At 45.1% G+C, this 16786-nt stretch overlaps 1 protein-coding gene and 3 long non-coding RNA genes across 4 annotated transcripts in view; 1 reads left to right on the top strand and 3 right to left on the bottom strand.

Moving 5' to 3' along the window:
* LOC118940301 overlaps window positions 1-4963 on the top strand; it is a 10309-nt gene extending 5346 nt beyond the window's left edge. The window contains exons 4-6 of the mRNA XM_036949047.1: window positions 3924-4136; window positions 4213-4275; window positions 4382-4963. Coding sequence (XP_036804942.1) covers window positions 3924-4136; window positions 4213-4275; window positions 4382-4609 — 504 coding nt within the window. The 3' untranslated portion in view covers window positions 4610-4963. The remainder of the gene's footprint in view (window positions 1-3923; window positions 4137-4212; window positions 4276-4381) is intronic.
* LOC118940303 overlaps window positions 1-7136 on the bottom strand; it is a 24131-nt gene extending 16995 nt beyond the window's left edge. The window contains exons 1-2 of the long non-coding RNA XR_005036837.1: window positions 5721-7136; window positions 4711-5622 (exon numbers count right to left, since the gene is read on the bottom strand). This is a non-coding gene — a long non-coding RNA (uncharacterized LOC118940303). The remainder of the gene's footprint in view (window positions 1-4710; window positions 5623-5720) is intronic.
* Window positions 7137-9090: 1954 nt separating this feature from the next.
* On the bottom strand, window positions 9091-11244 carry LOC118940300. Its single transcript, XR_005036836.1, has 2 exons — window positions 9836-11244; window positions 9091-9737 (listed from the first exon to the last, which is right to left on the bottom strand). It is a non-coding gene; the product is annotated as an uncharacterized LOC118940300 (long non-coding RNA).
* Window positions 11245-13168: 1924 nt separating this feature from the next.
* Window positions 13169-15322, bottom strand: LOC118940299. The gene is made up of 2 exons (XR_005036835.1): window positions 13914-15322; window positions 13169-13815 (listed from the first exon to the last, which is right to left on the bottom strand). It is a non-coding gene; the product is annotated as an uncharacterized LOC118940299 (long non-coding RNA).
* Between the last annotated feature and the right edge of the window lie 1464 nt (window positions 15323-16786).

Below are 16786 nucleotides of genomic sequence, written 5' to 3'. Positions count from 1 at the left end.
GTTGGACCAGTAACCGGAAGGTTGCAAGTTCAAACCCCCGAGCTGACAAGGTACAAATCTGTCGTTCTGCCCCTGAACAGGCAGTTAACCCACTGTTCCTAGACCAGTTAACCCACTGTTCCTAGACCAGTTAACCCACTGTTCCTAGACCAGTTAACCCACTGTTCCTAGACCAGTTAACCCACTGTTCCTAGACCAGTTAACCCACTGTTCCTCGGCCGTCATTGAAAATAATAATTTGTTCTTAACTGACTTGCCTAGTTAAAAAATAAAAAAGTGCTGTACAGAAACCCAGCCTAAAACCCCAAAGAGCAAGCAATGCAGGTGTAGAAGCACGGCGGCTAGGCCAAAACCTAGGGAGGAACCAGGCTATGAGAGATGGCCAGTCCTCTTCTGGCTGTGCCGGGTGGAGATTATAACAGAACATGGCCAAGATGTTAAAATGTTCATAAATGACCAGCATGGTCAAATAATAATAATCACAGTAGTTATCCAGGGTGCAGCAAGTCAGCACCTCAGGAGTAAATGTCAGTTGGCTTTTCATAGCCGATCATTAAGAGTATCTCTACCACTCCTGCTGTCTCTAGAGAGTTGAAAACAGCAGGTCTGGGACAGGTTGCACGTCCGGTGAACAGGTCAGGGTTCCGTAGCCGCAGGCAGAACAGTTGAAACTGGAGCAGCTGCACGGCCAGGTGGACTGGGGACAGGCAAGGAGTCATCGTGCCAGGTAGTCCTGAGGCATGGTCCTCCTCTGAGAGAAAGAGAGAATTAGAGAGAGCATACTTATAGGGGTAGGGAAATATAAGGAGGGAAAAAGGGGGGGTGGGAATGTGGGAGGGGAAAAATATAGGGGATGGGGAGGGAATTATAGGAGAGGAGAATAGGGGTATAATGGGAAAAAATATTAGACCTGGGGCTCAAAGCACATGGCTACTTAATATGCATTGTTGACACATCCCTGCCAACTCCTCCTCTCACCCAGCAAAACCCCCCATTTCCCCTCCTCCTCCCACAGAGAAGAATGGGCAATATCCTTGGGCAATTTGCTCATTTTTCTGTTCCAAATGTTCCACATGCCCATATTGTACCATTAGTCCTCTCCTCCAATCAGATGCTTCAGTTTGTTTCAAATTGGAGAAAGAGAGCAAAAATACACCAATGAAGAGCCTAGCTTGTTCCAAAAGTTTTTAAGCCAATCATCTTCCTCTGAAATGTTCCGAACGTCACTTCATCACAAAATCTTTTTCTGTCAGCAATTGATGCTACTCGATGAGTATCTGAGGTAAATTTGCTTAATTTGCAACGAATTTAAAGTCAACAACTATAAATGTGATGAAATATGACAATAGCATGTCTAGTCAACCGACTTGTTTGACTACAGGGGCTTCCCAAACGGTGTAATTTAATAACTTTCGTAGATCGCTAGCTACTGTAGCTGCTGCTGCACAGGCAAGTTAGCATTGGCTATAAATAATTGTTCTGCCAGCCATTGATGCTACTCGGTGAGTATATGAGGTAATTGTGCTTAATTTGCAAAAAAATGACAACTATATGTGATGAAATATAACAATAACACGTCTAGCCAACCGACTTGTTTGACTACAGTGGCTACCCAAATTGTGTAATTTAACAACGGTTGTATATCGCTAGCTACTGTAGGTGGACAAAACTCACTAAGTTTATGTGACCACTGACAATCCTGTAAAACCTTAGCTAACATCTATATCAACTAAAAGTTGGAATTCTATACTATTTAATTGTATATTTTCTTTAGTTTTTTGATGGCATGCATTTGAAGTGTATGTAGTTGAATGAATTGTATTGATGGTCATTGGGGGCAAACGTGTCTTTCTATGTAAACTGAATTTAACTGCAAATGAAATAATAATCACCCTAATCCTACCCATAACCCCCAAACCCCCCACTGCTGTCCTCCTCCTAGCAGACCTATCAAGCAAACGTAAGTTCCTTTATATGAATCTAATACGGTTATGCTGTCACTTGTCACTGCACTCATCAGTCATGATAATAGTATTTTTCTTGCCTCCTAAGATGGAAAATCCAAGGTTCCGTTTCTCGCCCTCACAGGAGTTGGTCCTCAAGGCCACACACCCCAGGCAGTATGCAGGAGACAAGACAACTGTGTCCAATTTGGCCTAGTGTTTAATATCTAAAGAAAATATACAATTAAATAGTATAGAATTCCAACTTTTAGTTGATATAGAGGTTAGCTAAGGTTTTACAGGATTGTCAGTGGTCAAATAAACTTTGTGAGTTTTGTCCACCTACAGTAGCTAGCGATATACGAACGTTGTTAAATTACACAATTTGGGTAGCCCCTGTAGTCAAACAAGTCGGTTGGCGAGACGTGTTATTGTCATATTTCCTCACATTTAGTCATCATTCGTTGTTAAATGAAGCACAATTACCTCATATACTCACCGAGTGGCATCGATGGCTGACAGAAAAATAATGTATAGCCAATGCTAACTTGCCTGTGCAGCAGCAGCTACAGTAGCTAGCGATCTACGAAAGTTATTAAATTACACCGTTTGGGAAGCCCCTGTAGTCAAACAAGTCGGTTGACTAGACATGCTATTGTCATATTTCATCACATTTATAGTTGTTGACTTTAAATTCGTTGCAAATTAAGCAAAATTACCTCAGATACTCACCGAGTAGCATCAATGGCTGACAGAAAAAGATTTTCTGATGAAGTGACGTTGGGAACATTTCAGAGGAAGATGATTGGCTTAAAAACTTTTGGAACAAGCTAGGCTCTTCATTGGTGTATTTTTGCTCTCTTTCTCCAATTTGAAACAAACTGAAGCATCTGATTGGAGGAGAGGACTAATGGAACAATATGGGTATTTGGAACATTTGGAACAGAAAAATGAGCAAATTGCCCAAGGATATTGCCCATTCTTCTCTGTCGAAGGAGGAGGGGAAATGGGGGGTTTTGCTGGGTGAGAGGAGGAGTTGGCAGGGATGTGTCAACAATGCATATTAAGTAGCCATGTGCTTTGAGCCCCAGGTCTAATATTTTTTACTATTATATCCCTATTCTACCCTCCTATAATTCCCTCCCCATCCGCTATATTTTTCCCACTATCTTCCCCTCCCATTTTCACCTCCCCTATTTCCCTCTTTATACTTCCCTACCCCTTTTCTCCCCTCGCATATTACCCTCCCTCTCACCTATATTTTCCCCACTATTTTCGGCTCCCATATTTAATTTCCCTACCCCTATTTCCCTCCCCCCTATTCTCCTTCTACCTCCCCTATTGTCCCCTCCTATAATTCCCTCCCCATCCCCTATATTTTTCCCACTATTTCCCCCTCCCATATTTCACTTCCCTACCCTTATTTCCCCTCCCCTATATTTTTCCCACTATTTACCCCACCCCTATTTCTCCCATCCCCTATTTTCCCCTCAGTTATGCCCCGCCCCCTCCCCTATTTCACTCCCCTCCCCTATTTTCCACCACTTTCCCCCTCGTCTATTTTTTCCTTATTTTCCCCACCTCTACTTTCTGTCCCTCTCCTATTTTTCCTCCTCCCCTATTTTCCCCTCCATTATTTCCCCCTCCCTTATCTCCCTCCCTATATTTCCCCCACTATTTTCCTCTCCCATATTTCACTTCCCTACCCCTATTTTCCCCCTCCCATATCTCCCTCCCCCTCCCTATATTTTCCCCACTATTTTCCACTTCCCCTATATTTCCCTTTCCTTCCCCTATTTTCTGCCACGTTTCCCCTCCCTTAATTTCCCTCCCCATTACCCTTCCCCTATTTCCCTCCTTATATTCCCCTCTCCTAATTTTTCCCTCCCATATTTCTCCCTCCCCCATATTTTTCCCCATTATCCCCCTATTTCCTGCCACTTTTCCCCTCTCATATTTCTCTCCTCCCCTTTTTCTCAGACCCTGCACTGCTATGATGGTGTAGCCCAGCACGCCATCAATGAGCCGAGTCCAACCTCGGTAAGGACCCAGATGTCCCAGATGGGACACCTGATCTATTTGAGGGAGGAGAGGAGGATGACCCCACCATGTCCTTGCCCGACCTCGATGACCGTCTCCCACCAGTCCCTCCACTCAGGAAGGCCACTCCACCGCCCACTCAACCCATCCCAGGTACCTGTCGTCACACCCCCTCGATGACTGTCTCCCACCAGTCCCTCCACTCCACCGCCCACTCAACCCATCCCAGGTACCTGTCGTCACACCCCCTGATGACACTGCACCAGCTGCCAGTCAGGACCCAGGGGATGATGTAAGTGCCTATCCACGTCCTATACAGCTCACTCAAGTTTCTTTCCATTCATAACTATTAATGTGACTATTAATCCAACCCTTCCCCATGACTCTTCTATTTCCAGGAGTACATAGGACCTGATGGGGTTAGTGGATACCAGCACGTGGTCCTCCTGGCCACTAGTCAGCCACTGCCACCTCCACCCAGTCTGTATTCCACCTCCCTCCCTATAAACGCCAGTCTTCCAAGACCTGCCTTCGACCTCCACTCCTCTTCCCCCTCCTGCTGGTGGACCCAAGGTTTCCAGGACCACCGAATGGAGGAGGAGGAAGAAGCTGGAGTCTGGCATTAAAGTCAGAGCGCACAAGCCATACGAAGGCTATAAGTGCTCTAAATGTGGCAAGCCTAAAACTTCTGAGTTTGGACACAGTATGTATGGTTCTGTGCCGCTACCTCTGGTGGCCAAACTGTGGAGGAGTGACTGGCACTCATGAGGACCCAGCATGGTGCTAGCCAAGGCCAGTAAACTCTGACTCGTGTGTACATTGTAAAGTTGTTTTTGTACGTATGTTCTTTGTAAAAAAAAAAAGTACGACGTTCATTGTTAATCTCTTGTACATTTAGTTATTTTAAAATCATCTTAACTTGTACAGTAGGATGGGTTGTTTCACACATGACATTCCCTGTGAAATAAATAATTGAATGCGAGCACTTTTTCTCCCTTAAATTCATTTTGATTTATTGTCATACACTCTTCTTTAAAGTTCAACAAACAAGAAGACAAGCAAATAAGTCATCATTTTCTTACTCAATAAACACACTGTTTACAGAGTTGTAACACACAAAAAAACAAATAATGCTGGGAAACACAAGCCCCCACCTCCACACCTGACATGTAGCCAGCCGTCCATGGTGGCCTCCAGTTCTGAACACACAAGGACCCACCTCCACACCTGACATGTAGCCATCCATGGTGTCCCCCAGTTCTGAACAGGCGGTTCCCCAAAGGTGATTTCTTTATTTTTTTAAATCTATTTTTTTTAGTCCATACATTTTGTTTATCTTACAAAAATAAACAATCCAAACAATAAAATATCAATACAACTTAAGTCAATTAAAAGAAAAGCAATTACCCCAAAATGAATGCGTTCGTTCAAATAACATGTATCAATCAGGGTCAGGTCCCTACACTTACGTAGCCGCACTCTTGGGCCGGATGGTGTTGGCAGGGGTGGTGCTGGCTGGGGCGGGCCTGGCCACAGCAGCTACCCCCTCCTGGTCTCTGCACTGAATGTAGCCAATCAAGGCGGCCATTGCACTCCCAGGATAACGGGGTGTCTGCGCCCTCAAGCTCCTGACATATATCTGTGTGAGACACAGCAGAGGGAACGTTTCAGATGTAAAATGTTGCATAAAACACACTGAGATTAACATAGAAAACACAAAAGATGCGTGCCCCTTACTTTATCCTGTCCGCACCTGTAGCCTCATACAGGTCCTGTAGTGAGTCCCACTTGTACTTCCCGATGCCGACAAGGGCCTTGCCCTCCTGGCAGTCCTTCCTGCCTCCAAGGCCCTCCTCAGAAAGTGCTGAGGTAAATTCATCAACTATAATTACTCCACATTGTTAAGATATTAAACACTAGGCCAAATTGGACACAGTTGTCTTGTCTCCTGCATACTGCCTGGGGTGTGTGGCCTTGAGGACCAACTCCTGTGAGGGCGAGAAACGGAACCTTGGATTTTCCATCTTAGGAGGCAAGAAAAATACTATTATCATGACTGATGAGTGCAGTGACAAGTGACAGCATAACCGTATTAGATTCATATAAAGGAACTTACGTTTGCTTGATAGGTCTGCTAGGAGGAGGACAGCAGTGGGAAGTTAGGGGGTTATGGGTAGGATTAGGGTGATTATTATTTCACATGCAGTTAAATTCAGTTTACATAGAAAGACACGTTTGCCCCCAATGACCATCAATACAATTCATTCAACTACATACACTTCAAATGCATGCCATTAAAAAACAAAAGAAAATATACAATTAAATAGTATAGAATTCCAACTTTTAGTTGATATAGAGGTTAGCTAAGGTTTTACAGGATTGTCAGTGGTCAAATAAACTTTGTGAGTTTTGTCCACCTACAGTAGCTAGCGATATACGAACGTTGTTAAATTACACAATTTGGGTAGCCCCTGTAGTCAAACAAGTCGGTTGGCGAGACGTGTTATTGTCATATTTCCTCACATTTAGTCATCATTCGTTGTTAAATGAAGCACAATTACCTCATATACTCACCGAGTGGCATCGATGGCTGACAGAAAAATAATGTATAGCCAATGCTAACTTGCCTGTGCAGCAGCAGCTACAGTAGCTAGCGATCTACGAAAGTTATTAAATTACACCGTTTGGGAAGCCCCTGTAGTCAAACAAGTCGGTTGACTAGACATGCTATTGTCATATTTCATCACATTTATAGTTGTTGACTTTAAATTCGTTGCAAATTAAGCAAAATTACCTCAGATACTCACCGAGTAGCATCAATGGCTGACAGAAAAAGATTTTCTGATGAAGTGACGTTGGGAACATTTCAGAGGAAGATGATTGGCTTAAAAACTTTTGGAACAAGCTAGGCTCTTCATTGGTGTATTTTTGCTCTCTTTCTCCAATTTGAAACAAACTGAAGCATCTGATTGGAGGAGAGGACTAATGGAACAATATGGGTATTTGGAACATTTGGAACAGAAAAATGAGCAAATTGCCCAAGGATATTGCCCATTCTTCTCTGTCGAAGGAGGAGGGGAAATGGGGGGTTTTGCTGGGTGAGAGGAGGAGTTGGCAGGGATGTGTCAACAATGCATATTAAGTAGCCATGTGCTTTGAGCCCCAGGTCTAATATTTTTTACTATTATATCCCTATTCTACCCTCCTATAATTCCCTCCCCATCCGCTATATTTTTCCCACTATCTTCCCCTCCCATTTTCACCTCCCCTATTTCCCTCTTTATACTTCCCTACCCCTTTTCTCCCCTCGCATATTACCCTCCCTCTCACCTATATTTTCCCCACTATTTTCGGCTCCCATATTTAATTTCCCTACCCATATTTCCCTCCCCCCTATTCTGCTTCTACCTCCCCTATTGTCCCCTCCTATAATTCCCTCCCCATCCCCTATATTTTTCCCACTATTTCCCCCTCCCATATTTCACTTCCCTACCCTTATTTCCCCTCCCCTATATTTTTCCCACTATTTACCCCACCCCTATTTCTCCCATCCCCTATTTTCCCCTCAGTTATGCCCCGCCCCCTCCCCTATTTCACTCCCCTCCCCTATTTTCCACCACTTTCCCCCTCGTCTATTTTTTCCTTATTTTCCCCACCTCTACTTTCTGTCCCTCTCCTATTTTTCCTCCTCCCCTATTTTCCCCTCCATTATTTCCCCCTCCCTTATCTCCCTCCCTATATTTCCCCCACTATTTTCCTCTCCCATATTTCACTTCCCTACCCCTATTTTCCCCCTCCCATATCTCCCTCCCCCTCCCTATATTTTCCCCACTATTTTCCACTTCCCCTATATTTCCCTTTCCTTCCCCTATTTTCTGCCACGTTTCCCCTCCCTTAATTTCCCTCCCCATTACCCTTCCCCTATTTCCCTCCTTATATTCCCCTCTCCTAATTTTTCCCTCCCATATTTCTCCCTCCCCCATATTTTTCCCCATTATCCCCCTATTTCCTGCCACTTTTCCCCTCTCATATTTCTCTCCTCCCCTTTTTCTCAGACCCTACACTGCTATGATGGTGTAGCCCAGCACGCCATCAATGAGCCGAGTCCAACCTCGGTAAGGACCCAGATGTCCCAGACGGGACTCCTGATCTATTTGAGGGAGGAGAGGAGGATGACCCCACCATGTCCTTGCCCGACCTCGATGACCGTCTCCCACCAGTCCCTCCACTCAGGAAGGCCACTCCACCGCCCACTCAACCCATCCCAGGTACCTGTCGTCACACCCCCTCGATGACTGTCTCCCACCAGTCCCTCCACTCCACCGCCCACTCAACCCATCCCAGGTACCTGTCGTCACACCCCCTGATGACACTGCACCAGCTGCCAGTCAGGACCCAGGGGATGATGTAAGTGCCTATCCACGTCCTATACAGCTCACTCAAGTTTCTTTCCATTCATAACTATTAATGTGACTATTAATCCAACCCTTCCCCATGACTCTTCTATTTCCAGGAGTACATAGGACCTGATGGGGTTAGTGGATACCAGCACGTGGTCCTCCTGGCCACTAGTCAGCCACTGCCACCTCCACCCAGTCTGTATTCCACCTCCCTCCCTATAAACGCCAGTCTTCCAAGACCTGCCTTCGACCTCCACTCCTCTTCCCCCTCCTGCTGGTGGACCCAAGGTTTCCAGGACCACCGAATGGAGGAGGAGGAAGAAGCTGGAGTCTGGCATTAAAGTCAGAGCGCACAAGCCATACGAAGGCTATAAGTGCTCTAAATGTGGCAAGCCTAAAACTTCTGAGTTTGGACACAGTATGTATGGTTCTGTGCCGCTACCTCTGGTGGCCAAACTGTGGAGGAGTGACTGGCACTCATGAGGACCCAGCATGGTGCTAGCCAAGGCCAGTAAACTCTGACTCGTGTGTACATTGTAAAGTTGTTTTTGTACGTATGTTCTTTGTAAAAAAAAAAAGTACGACGTTCATTGTTAATCTCTTGTACATTTAGTTATTTTAAAATCATCTTAACTTGTACAGTAGGATGGGTTGTTTCACACATGACATTCCCTGTGAAATAAATAATTGAATGCGAGCACTTTTTCTCCCTTAAATTCATTTTGATTTATTGTCATACACTCTTCTTTAAAGTTCAACAAACAAGAAGACAAGCAAATAAGTCATCATTTTCTTACTCAATAAACACACTGTTTACAGAGTTGTAACACACAAAAAAACAAATAATGCTGGGAAACACAAGCCCCCACCTCCACACCTGACATGTAGCCAGCCGTCCATGGTGGCCTCCAGTTCTGAACACACAAGGACCCACCTCCACACCTGACATGTAGCCATCCATGGTGTCCCCCAGTTCTGAACAGGCGGTTCCCCAAAGGTGATTTCTTTATTTTTTTAAATCTATTTTTTTTAGTCCATACATTTTGTTTATCTTACAAAAATAAACAATCCAAACAATAAAATATCAATACAACTTAAGTCAATTAAAAGAAAAGCAATTACCCCAAAATGAATGCGTTCGTTCAAATAACATGTATCAATCAGGGTCAGGTCCCTACACTTACGTAGCCGCACTCTTGGGCCGGATGGTGTTGGCAGGGGTGGTGCTGGCTGGGGCGGGCCTGGCCACAGCAGCTACCCCCTCCTGGTCTCTGCACTGAATGTAGCCAATCAAGGCGGCCATTGCACTCCCAGGATAACGGGGTGTCTGCGCCCTCAAGCTCCTGACATATATCTGTGTGAGACACAGCAGAGGGAACGTTTCAGATGTAAAATGTTGCATAAAACACACTGAGATTAACATAGAAAACACAAAAGATGCGTGCCCCTTACTTTATCCTGTCCGCACCTGTAGCCTCATACAGGTCCTGTAGTGAGTCCCACTTGTACTTCCCGATGCCGACAAGGGCCTTGCCCTCCTGGCAGTCCTTCCTGCCTCCAAGGCCCTCCTCAGAAAGTGCTGAGGTAAATTCATCAACTATAATTACTCCACATTGTTAAGATATTAAACACTAGGCCAAATTGGACACAGTTGTCTTGTCTCCTGCATACTGCCTGGGGTGTGTGGCCTTGAGGACCAACTCCTGTGAGGGCGAGAAACGGAACCTTGGATTTTCCATCTTAGGAGGCAAGAAAAATACTATTATCATGACTGATGAGTGCAGTGACAAGTGACAGCATAACCGTATTAGATTCATATAAAGGAACTTACGTTTGCTTGATAGGTCTGCTAGGAGGAGGACAGCAGTGGGAAGTTAGGGGGTTATGGGTAGGATTAGGGTGATTATTATTTCACATGCAGTTAAATTCAGTTTACATAGAAAGACACGTTTGCCCCCAATGACCATCAATACAATTCATTCAACTACATACACTTCAAATGCATGCCATTAAAAAACAAAAGAAAATATACAATTAAATAGTATAGAATTCCAACTTTTAGTTGATATAGAGGTTAGCTAAGGTTTTACAGGATTGTCAGTGGTCAAATAAACTTTGTGAGTTTTGTCCACCTACAGTAGCTAGCGATATACGAACGTTGTTAAATTACACAATTTGGGTAGCCCCTGTAGTCAAACAAGTCGGTTGGCGAGACGTGTTATTGTCATATTTCCTCACATTTAGTCATCATTCGTTGTTAAATGAAGCACAATTACCTCATATACTCACCGAGTGGCATCGATGGCTGACAGAAAAATAATGTATAGCCAATGCTAACTTGCCTGTGCAGCAGCAGCTACAGTAGCTAGCGATCTACGAAAGTTATTAAATTACACCGTTTGGGAAGCCCCTGTAGTCAAACAAGTCGGTTGACTAGACATGCTATTGTCATATTTCATCACATTTATAGTTGTTGACTTTAAATTCGTTGCAAATTAAGCAAAATTACCTCAGATACTCACCGAGTAGCATCAATGGCTGACAGAAAAAGATTTTCTGATGAAGTGACGTTGGGAACATTTCAGAGGAAGATGATTGGCTTAAAAACTTTTGGAACAAGCTAGGCTCTTCATTGGTGTATTTTTGCTCTCTTTCTCCAATTTGAAACAAACTGAAGCATCTGATTGGAGGAGAGGACTAATGGAACAATATGGGTATTTGGAACATTTGGAACAGAAAAATGAGCAAATTGCCCAAGGATATTGCCCATTCTTCTCTGTCGAAGGAGGAGGGGAAATGGGGGGTTTTGCTGGGTGAGAGGAGGAGTTGGCAGGGATGTGTCAACAATGCATATTAAGTAGCCATGTGCTTTGAGCCCCAGGTCTAATATTTTTTACTATTATATCCCTATTCTACCCTCCTATAATTCCCTCCCCATCCGCTATATTTTTCCCACTATCTTCCCCTCCCATTTTCACCTCCCCTATTTCCCTCTTTATACTTCCCTACCCCTTTTCTCCCCTCGCATATTACCCTCCCTCTCACCTATATTTTCCCCACTATTTTCGGCTCCCATATTTAATTTCCCTACCCCTATTTCCCTCCCCCCTATTCTCCTTCTACCTCCCCTATTGTCCCCTCCTATAATTCCCTCCCCATCCCCTATATTTTTCCCACTATTTCCCCCTCCCATATTTCACTTCCCTACCCTTATTTCCCCTCCCCTATATTTTTCCCACTATTTACCCCACCCCTATTTCTCCCATCCCCTATTTTCCCCTCAGTTATGCCCCGCCCCCTCCCCTATTTAACTCCCCTCCCCTATTTTCCACCACTTTCCCCCTCGTCTATTTTTTCCTTATTTTCCCCACCTCTACTTTCTGTCCCTCTCCTATTTTTCCTCCTCCCCTATTTTCCCCTCCATTATTTCCCCCTCCCTTATCTCCCTCCCTATATTTCCCCCCCTATTTTCCCCCTCCCATATCTCCCTCCCCCTCCCTATATTTTCCCCACTATTTTCCACTTCCCCTATATTTCCCTTTCCTTCCCCTATTTTCTGCCACGTTTCCCCTCCCTTAATTTCCCTCCCCATTACCCTTCCCCTATTTCCCTCCTTATATTCCCCTCTCCTAATTTTTCCCTCCCATATTTCTCCCTCCCCCATATTTTTCCCCATTATCCCCCTATTTCCTGCCACTTTTCCCCTCTCATATTTCTCTCCTCCCCTTTTTCTCAGACCCTGCACTGCTATGATGGTGTAGCCCAGCACGCCATCAATGAGCCGAGTCCAACCTCGGTAAGGACCCAGATGTCCCAGACGGGACACCTGATCTATTTGAGGGAGGAGAGGATGACCCCACCATGTCCTTGCCCGACCTCGATGACCGTCTCCCACCAGTCCCTCCACTCAGGAAGGCCACTCCACCGCCCACTCAACCCATCCCAGGTACCTGTCGTCACACCCCCTCGATGACTGTCTCCCACCAGTCCCTCCACTCCACCGCCCACTCAACCCATCCCAGGTACCTGTCGTCACACCCCCTGATGACACTGCACCAGCTGCCAGTCAGGACCCAGGGGATGATGTAAGTGCCTATCCACGTCCTATACAGCTCACTCAAGTTTCTTTCCATTCATAACTATTAATGTGACTATTAATCCAACCCTTCCCCATGACTCTTCTATTTCCAGGAGTACATAGGACCTGATGGGGTTAGTGGATACCAGCACGTGGTCCTCCTGGCCACTAGTCAGCCACTGCCACCTCCACCCAGTCTGTATTCCACCTCCCTCCCTATAAACGCCAGTCTTCCAAGACCTGCCTTCGACCTCCACTCCTCTTCCCCCTCCTGCTGGTGGACCCAAGGTTTCCAGGACCACCGAATGGAGGAGGAGGAAGAAGCTGGAGTCTGGCATTAAAGTCAGAGCGCACAAGCCATACGAAGGCTATAAGTGCTCTAAATGTGGCAAGCCTAAAACTTCTGAGTTTGGACACAGTATGTATGGTTCTGTGCCGCTACCTCTGGTGGCCAAACTGTGGAGGAGTGACTGGCACTCATGAGGACCCAGCATGGTGCTAGCCAAGGCCAGTAAACTCTGACTCGTGTGTACATTGTAAAGTTGTTTTTGTACGTATGTTCTTTGTAAAAAAAAAAAGTATGACGTTCATTGTTAATCTCTTGTACATTTAGTTATTTTAAAATCATCTTAACTTGTACAGTAGGATGGGTTGTTTCACACATGACATTCCCTGTGAAATAAATAATTGAATGCGAGCACTTTTTCTCCCTTAAATTCATTTTGATTTATTGTCATACACTCTTCTTTAAAGTTCAACAAACAAGAAGACAAGCAAATAAGTCATCATTTTCTTACTCAATAAACACACTGTTTACAGAGTTGTAACACACAAAAAAACAAATAATGCTGGGAAACACAAGCCCCCACCTCCACACCTGACATGTAGCCAGCCGTCCATGGTGGCCTCCAGTTCTGAACACACAAGGACCCACCTCCACACCTGACATGTAGCCATCCATGGTGTCCCCCAGTTCTGAACAGGCGGTTCCCCAAAGGTGATTTCTTTATTTTTTTAAATCTATTTTTTTTAGTCCATACATTTTGTTTATCTTACAAAAATAAACAATCCAAACAATAAAATATCAATACAACTTAAGTCAATTAAAAGAAAAGCAATTACCCCAAAATGAATGCGTTCGTTCAAATAACATGTATCAATCAGGGTCAGGTCCCTACACTTACGTAGCCGCACTCTTGGGCCGGATGGTGTTGGCAGGGGTGGTGCTGGCTGGGGCGGGCCTGGCCACAGCAGCTACCCCCTCCTGGTCTCTGCACTGAATGTAGCCAATCAAGGCGGCCATTGCACTCCCAGGATAACGGGGTGTCTGCGCCCTCAAGCTCCTGACATATATCTGTGTGAGACACAGCAGAGGGAACGTTTCAGATGTAAAATGTTGCATAAAACACACTGAGATTAACATAGAAAACACAAAAGATGCGTGCCCCTTACTTTATCCTGTCCGCACCTGTAGCCTCATACAGGTCCTGTAGTGAGTCCCACTTGTACTTCCCGATGCCGACAAGGGCCTTGCCCTCCTGGCAGTCCTTCCTGCCTCCAAGGCCCTCCTCAGAAAGTGCTGAGGTAAATTCATCAACTATAATTACTCCACATTGTTAAGATATTAAACACTAGGCCAAATTGGACACAGTTGTCTTGTCTCCTGCATACTGCCTGGGGTGTGTGGCCTTGAGGACCAACTCCTGTGAGGGCGAGAAACGGAACCTTGGATTTTCCATCTTAGGAGGCAAGAAAAATACTATTATCATGACTGATGAGTGCAGTGACAAGTGACAGCATAACCGTATTAGATTCATATAAAGGAACTTACGTTTGCTTGATAGGTCTGCTAGGAGGAGGACAGCAGTGGGAAGTTAGGGGGTTATGGGTAGGATTAGGGTGATTATTATTTCACATGCAGTTAAATTCAGTTTACATAGAAAGACACGTTTGCCCCCAATGACCATCAATACAATTCATTCAACTACATACACTTCAAATGCATGCCATTAAAAAACAAAAGAAAATATACAATTAAATAGTATAGAATTCCAACTTTTAGTTGATATAGAGGTTAGCTAAGGTTTTACAGGATTGTCAGTGGTCAAATAAACTTTGTGAGTTTTGTCCACCTACAGTAGCTAGCGATATACGAACGTTGTTAAATTACACAATTTGGGTAGCCCCTGTAGTCAAACAAGTCGGTTGGCGAGACGTGTTATTGTCATATTTCCTCACATTTAGTCATCATTCGTTGTTAAATGAAGCACAATTACCTCATATACTCACCGAGTGGCATCGATGGCTGACAGAAAAATAATGTATAGCCAATGCTAACTTGCCTGTGCAGCAGCAGCTACAGTAGCTAGCGATCTACGAAAGTTATTAAATTACACCGTTTGGGAAGCCCCTGTAGTCAAACAAGTCGGTTGACTAGACATGCTATTGTCATATTTCATCACATTTATAGTTGTTGACTTTAAATTCGTTGCAAATTAAGCAAAATTACCTCAGATACTCACCGAGTAGCATCAATGGCTGACAGAAAAAGATTTTCTGATGAAGTGACGTTGGGAACATTTCAGAGGAAGATGATTGGCTTAAAAACTTTTGGAACAAGCTAGGCTCTTCATTGGTGTATTTTTGCTCTCTTTCTCCAATTTGAAACAAACTGAAGCATCTGATTGGAGGAGAGGACTAATGGAACAATATGGGTATTTGGAACATTTGGAACAGAAAAATGAGCAAATTGCCCAAGGATATTGCCCATTCTTCTCTGTCGAAGGAGGAGGGGAAATGGGGGGTTTTGCTGGGTGAGAGGAGGAGTTGGCAGGGATGTGTCAACAATGCATATTAAGTAGCCATGTGCTTTGAGCCCCAGGTCTAATATTTTTTACTATTATATCCCTATTCTACCCTCCTATAATTCCCTCCCCATCCGCTATATTTTTCCCACTATCTTCCCCTCCCATTTTCACCTCCCCTATTTCCCTCTTTATACTTCCCTACCCCTTTTCTCCCCTCGCATATTACCCTCCCTCTCACCTATATTTTCCCCACTATTTTCGGCTCCCATATTTAATTTCCCTACCCCTATTTCCCTCCCCCCTATTCTCCTTCTACCTCCCCTATTGTCCCCTCCTATAATTCCCTCCCCATCCCCTATATTTTTCCCACTATTTCCCCCTCCCATATTTCACTTCCCTACCCTTATTTCCCCTCCCCTATATTTTTCCCACTATTTACCCCACCCCTATTTCTCCCATCCCCTATTTTCCCCTCAGTTATGCCCCGCCCCCTCCCCTATTTCACTCCCCTCCCCTATTTTCCACCACTTTCCCCCTCGTCTATTTTTTCCTTATTTTCCCCACCTCTACTTTCTGTCCCTCTCCTATTTTTCCTCCTCCCCTATTTTCCCCTCCATTATTTCCCCCTCCCTTATCTCCCTCCCTATATTTCCCCCACTATTTTCCTCTCCCATATTTCACTTCCCTACCCCTATTTTCCCCCTCCCATATCTCCCTCCCCCTCCCTATATTTTCCCCACTATTTTCCACTTCCCCTATATTTCCCTTTCCTTCCCCTATTTTCTGCCACGTTTCCCCTCCCTTAATTTCCCTCCCCATTACCCTTCCCCTATTTCCCTCCTTATATTCCCCTCTCCTAATTTTTCCCTCCCATATTTCTCCCTCCCCCATATTTTTCCCCATTATCCCCCTATTTCCTGCCACTTTTCCCCTCTCATATTTCTCTCCTCCCCTTTTTCTCAGACCCTGCACTGCTATGATGGTGTAGCCCAGCACGCCATCAATGAGCCGAGTCCAACCTCGGTAAGGACCCAGATGTCCCAGATGGGACACCTGATCTATTTGAGGGAGGAGAGGAGGATGACCCCACCATGTCCTTGCCCGACCTCGATGACCGTCTCCCACCAGTCCCTCCACTCAGGAAGGCCACTCCACCGCCCACTCAACCCATCCCAGGTACCTGTCGTCACACCCCCTGATGACACTGCACCAGCTGCCAGTCAGGACCCAGGGGATGATGTAAGTGCCTATCCACGTCCTATACAGCTCACTCAAGTTTCTTTCCATTCATAACTATTAATGTGACTATTAATCCAACCCTTCCCCATGACTCTTCTATTTCCAGGAGTACATAGGACCTGATGGGGTTAGTGGATACCAGCACGTGGTCCTCCTGGCCACTAGTCAGCCACTGCCACCTCCACCCAGTCTGTATTCCACCTCCCTCCCTATAAACGCCAGTCTTCCAAGACCTGCCTTCGACCTCCACTCCTCTTCCCCCTCCTGCTGGTGGACCCA

The sequence above is a fragment of the Oncorhynchus mykiss genome, chromosome 17, assembly GCF_013265735.2.
Source record: "Oncorhynchus mykiss isolate Arlee chromosome 17, USDA_OmykA_1.1, whole genome shotgun sequence".
NCBI lineage: Eukaryota > Metazoa > Chordata > Actinopteri > Salmoniformes > Salmonidae > Oncorhynchus > Oncorhynchus mykiss.
Note: the sequence above shows the minus strand (reverse complement) of the source record. Positions and strands in the feature narration are given on the sequence as shown.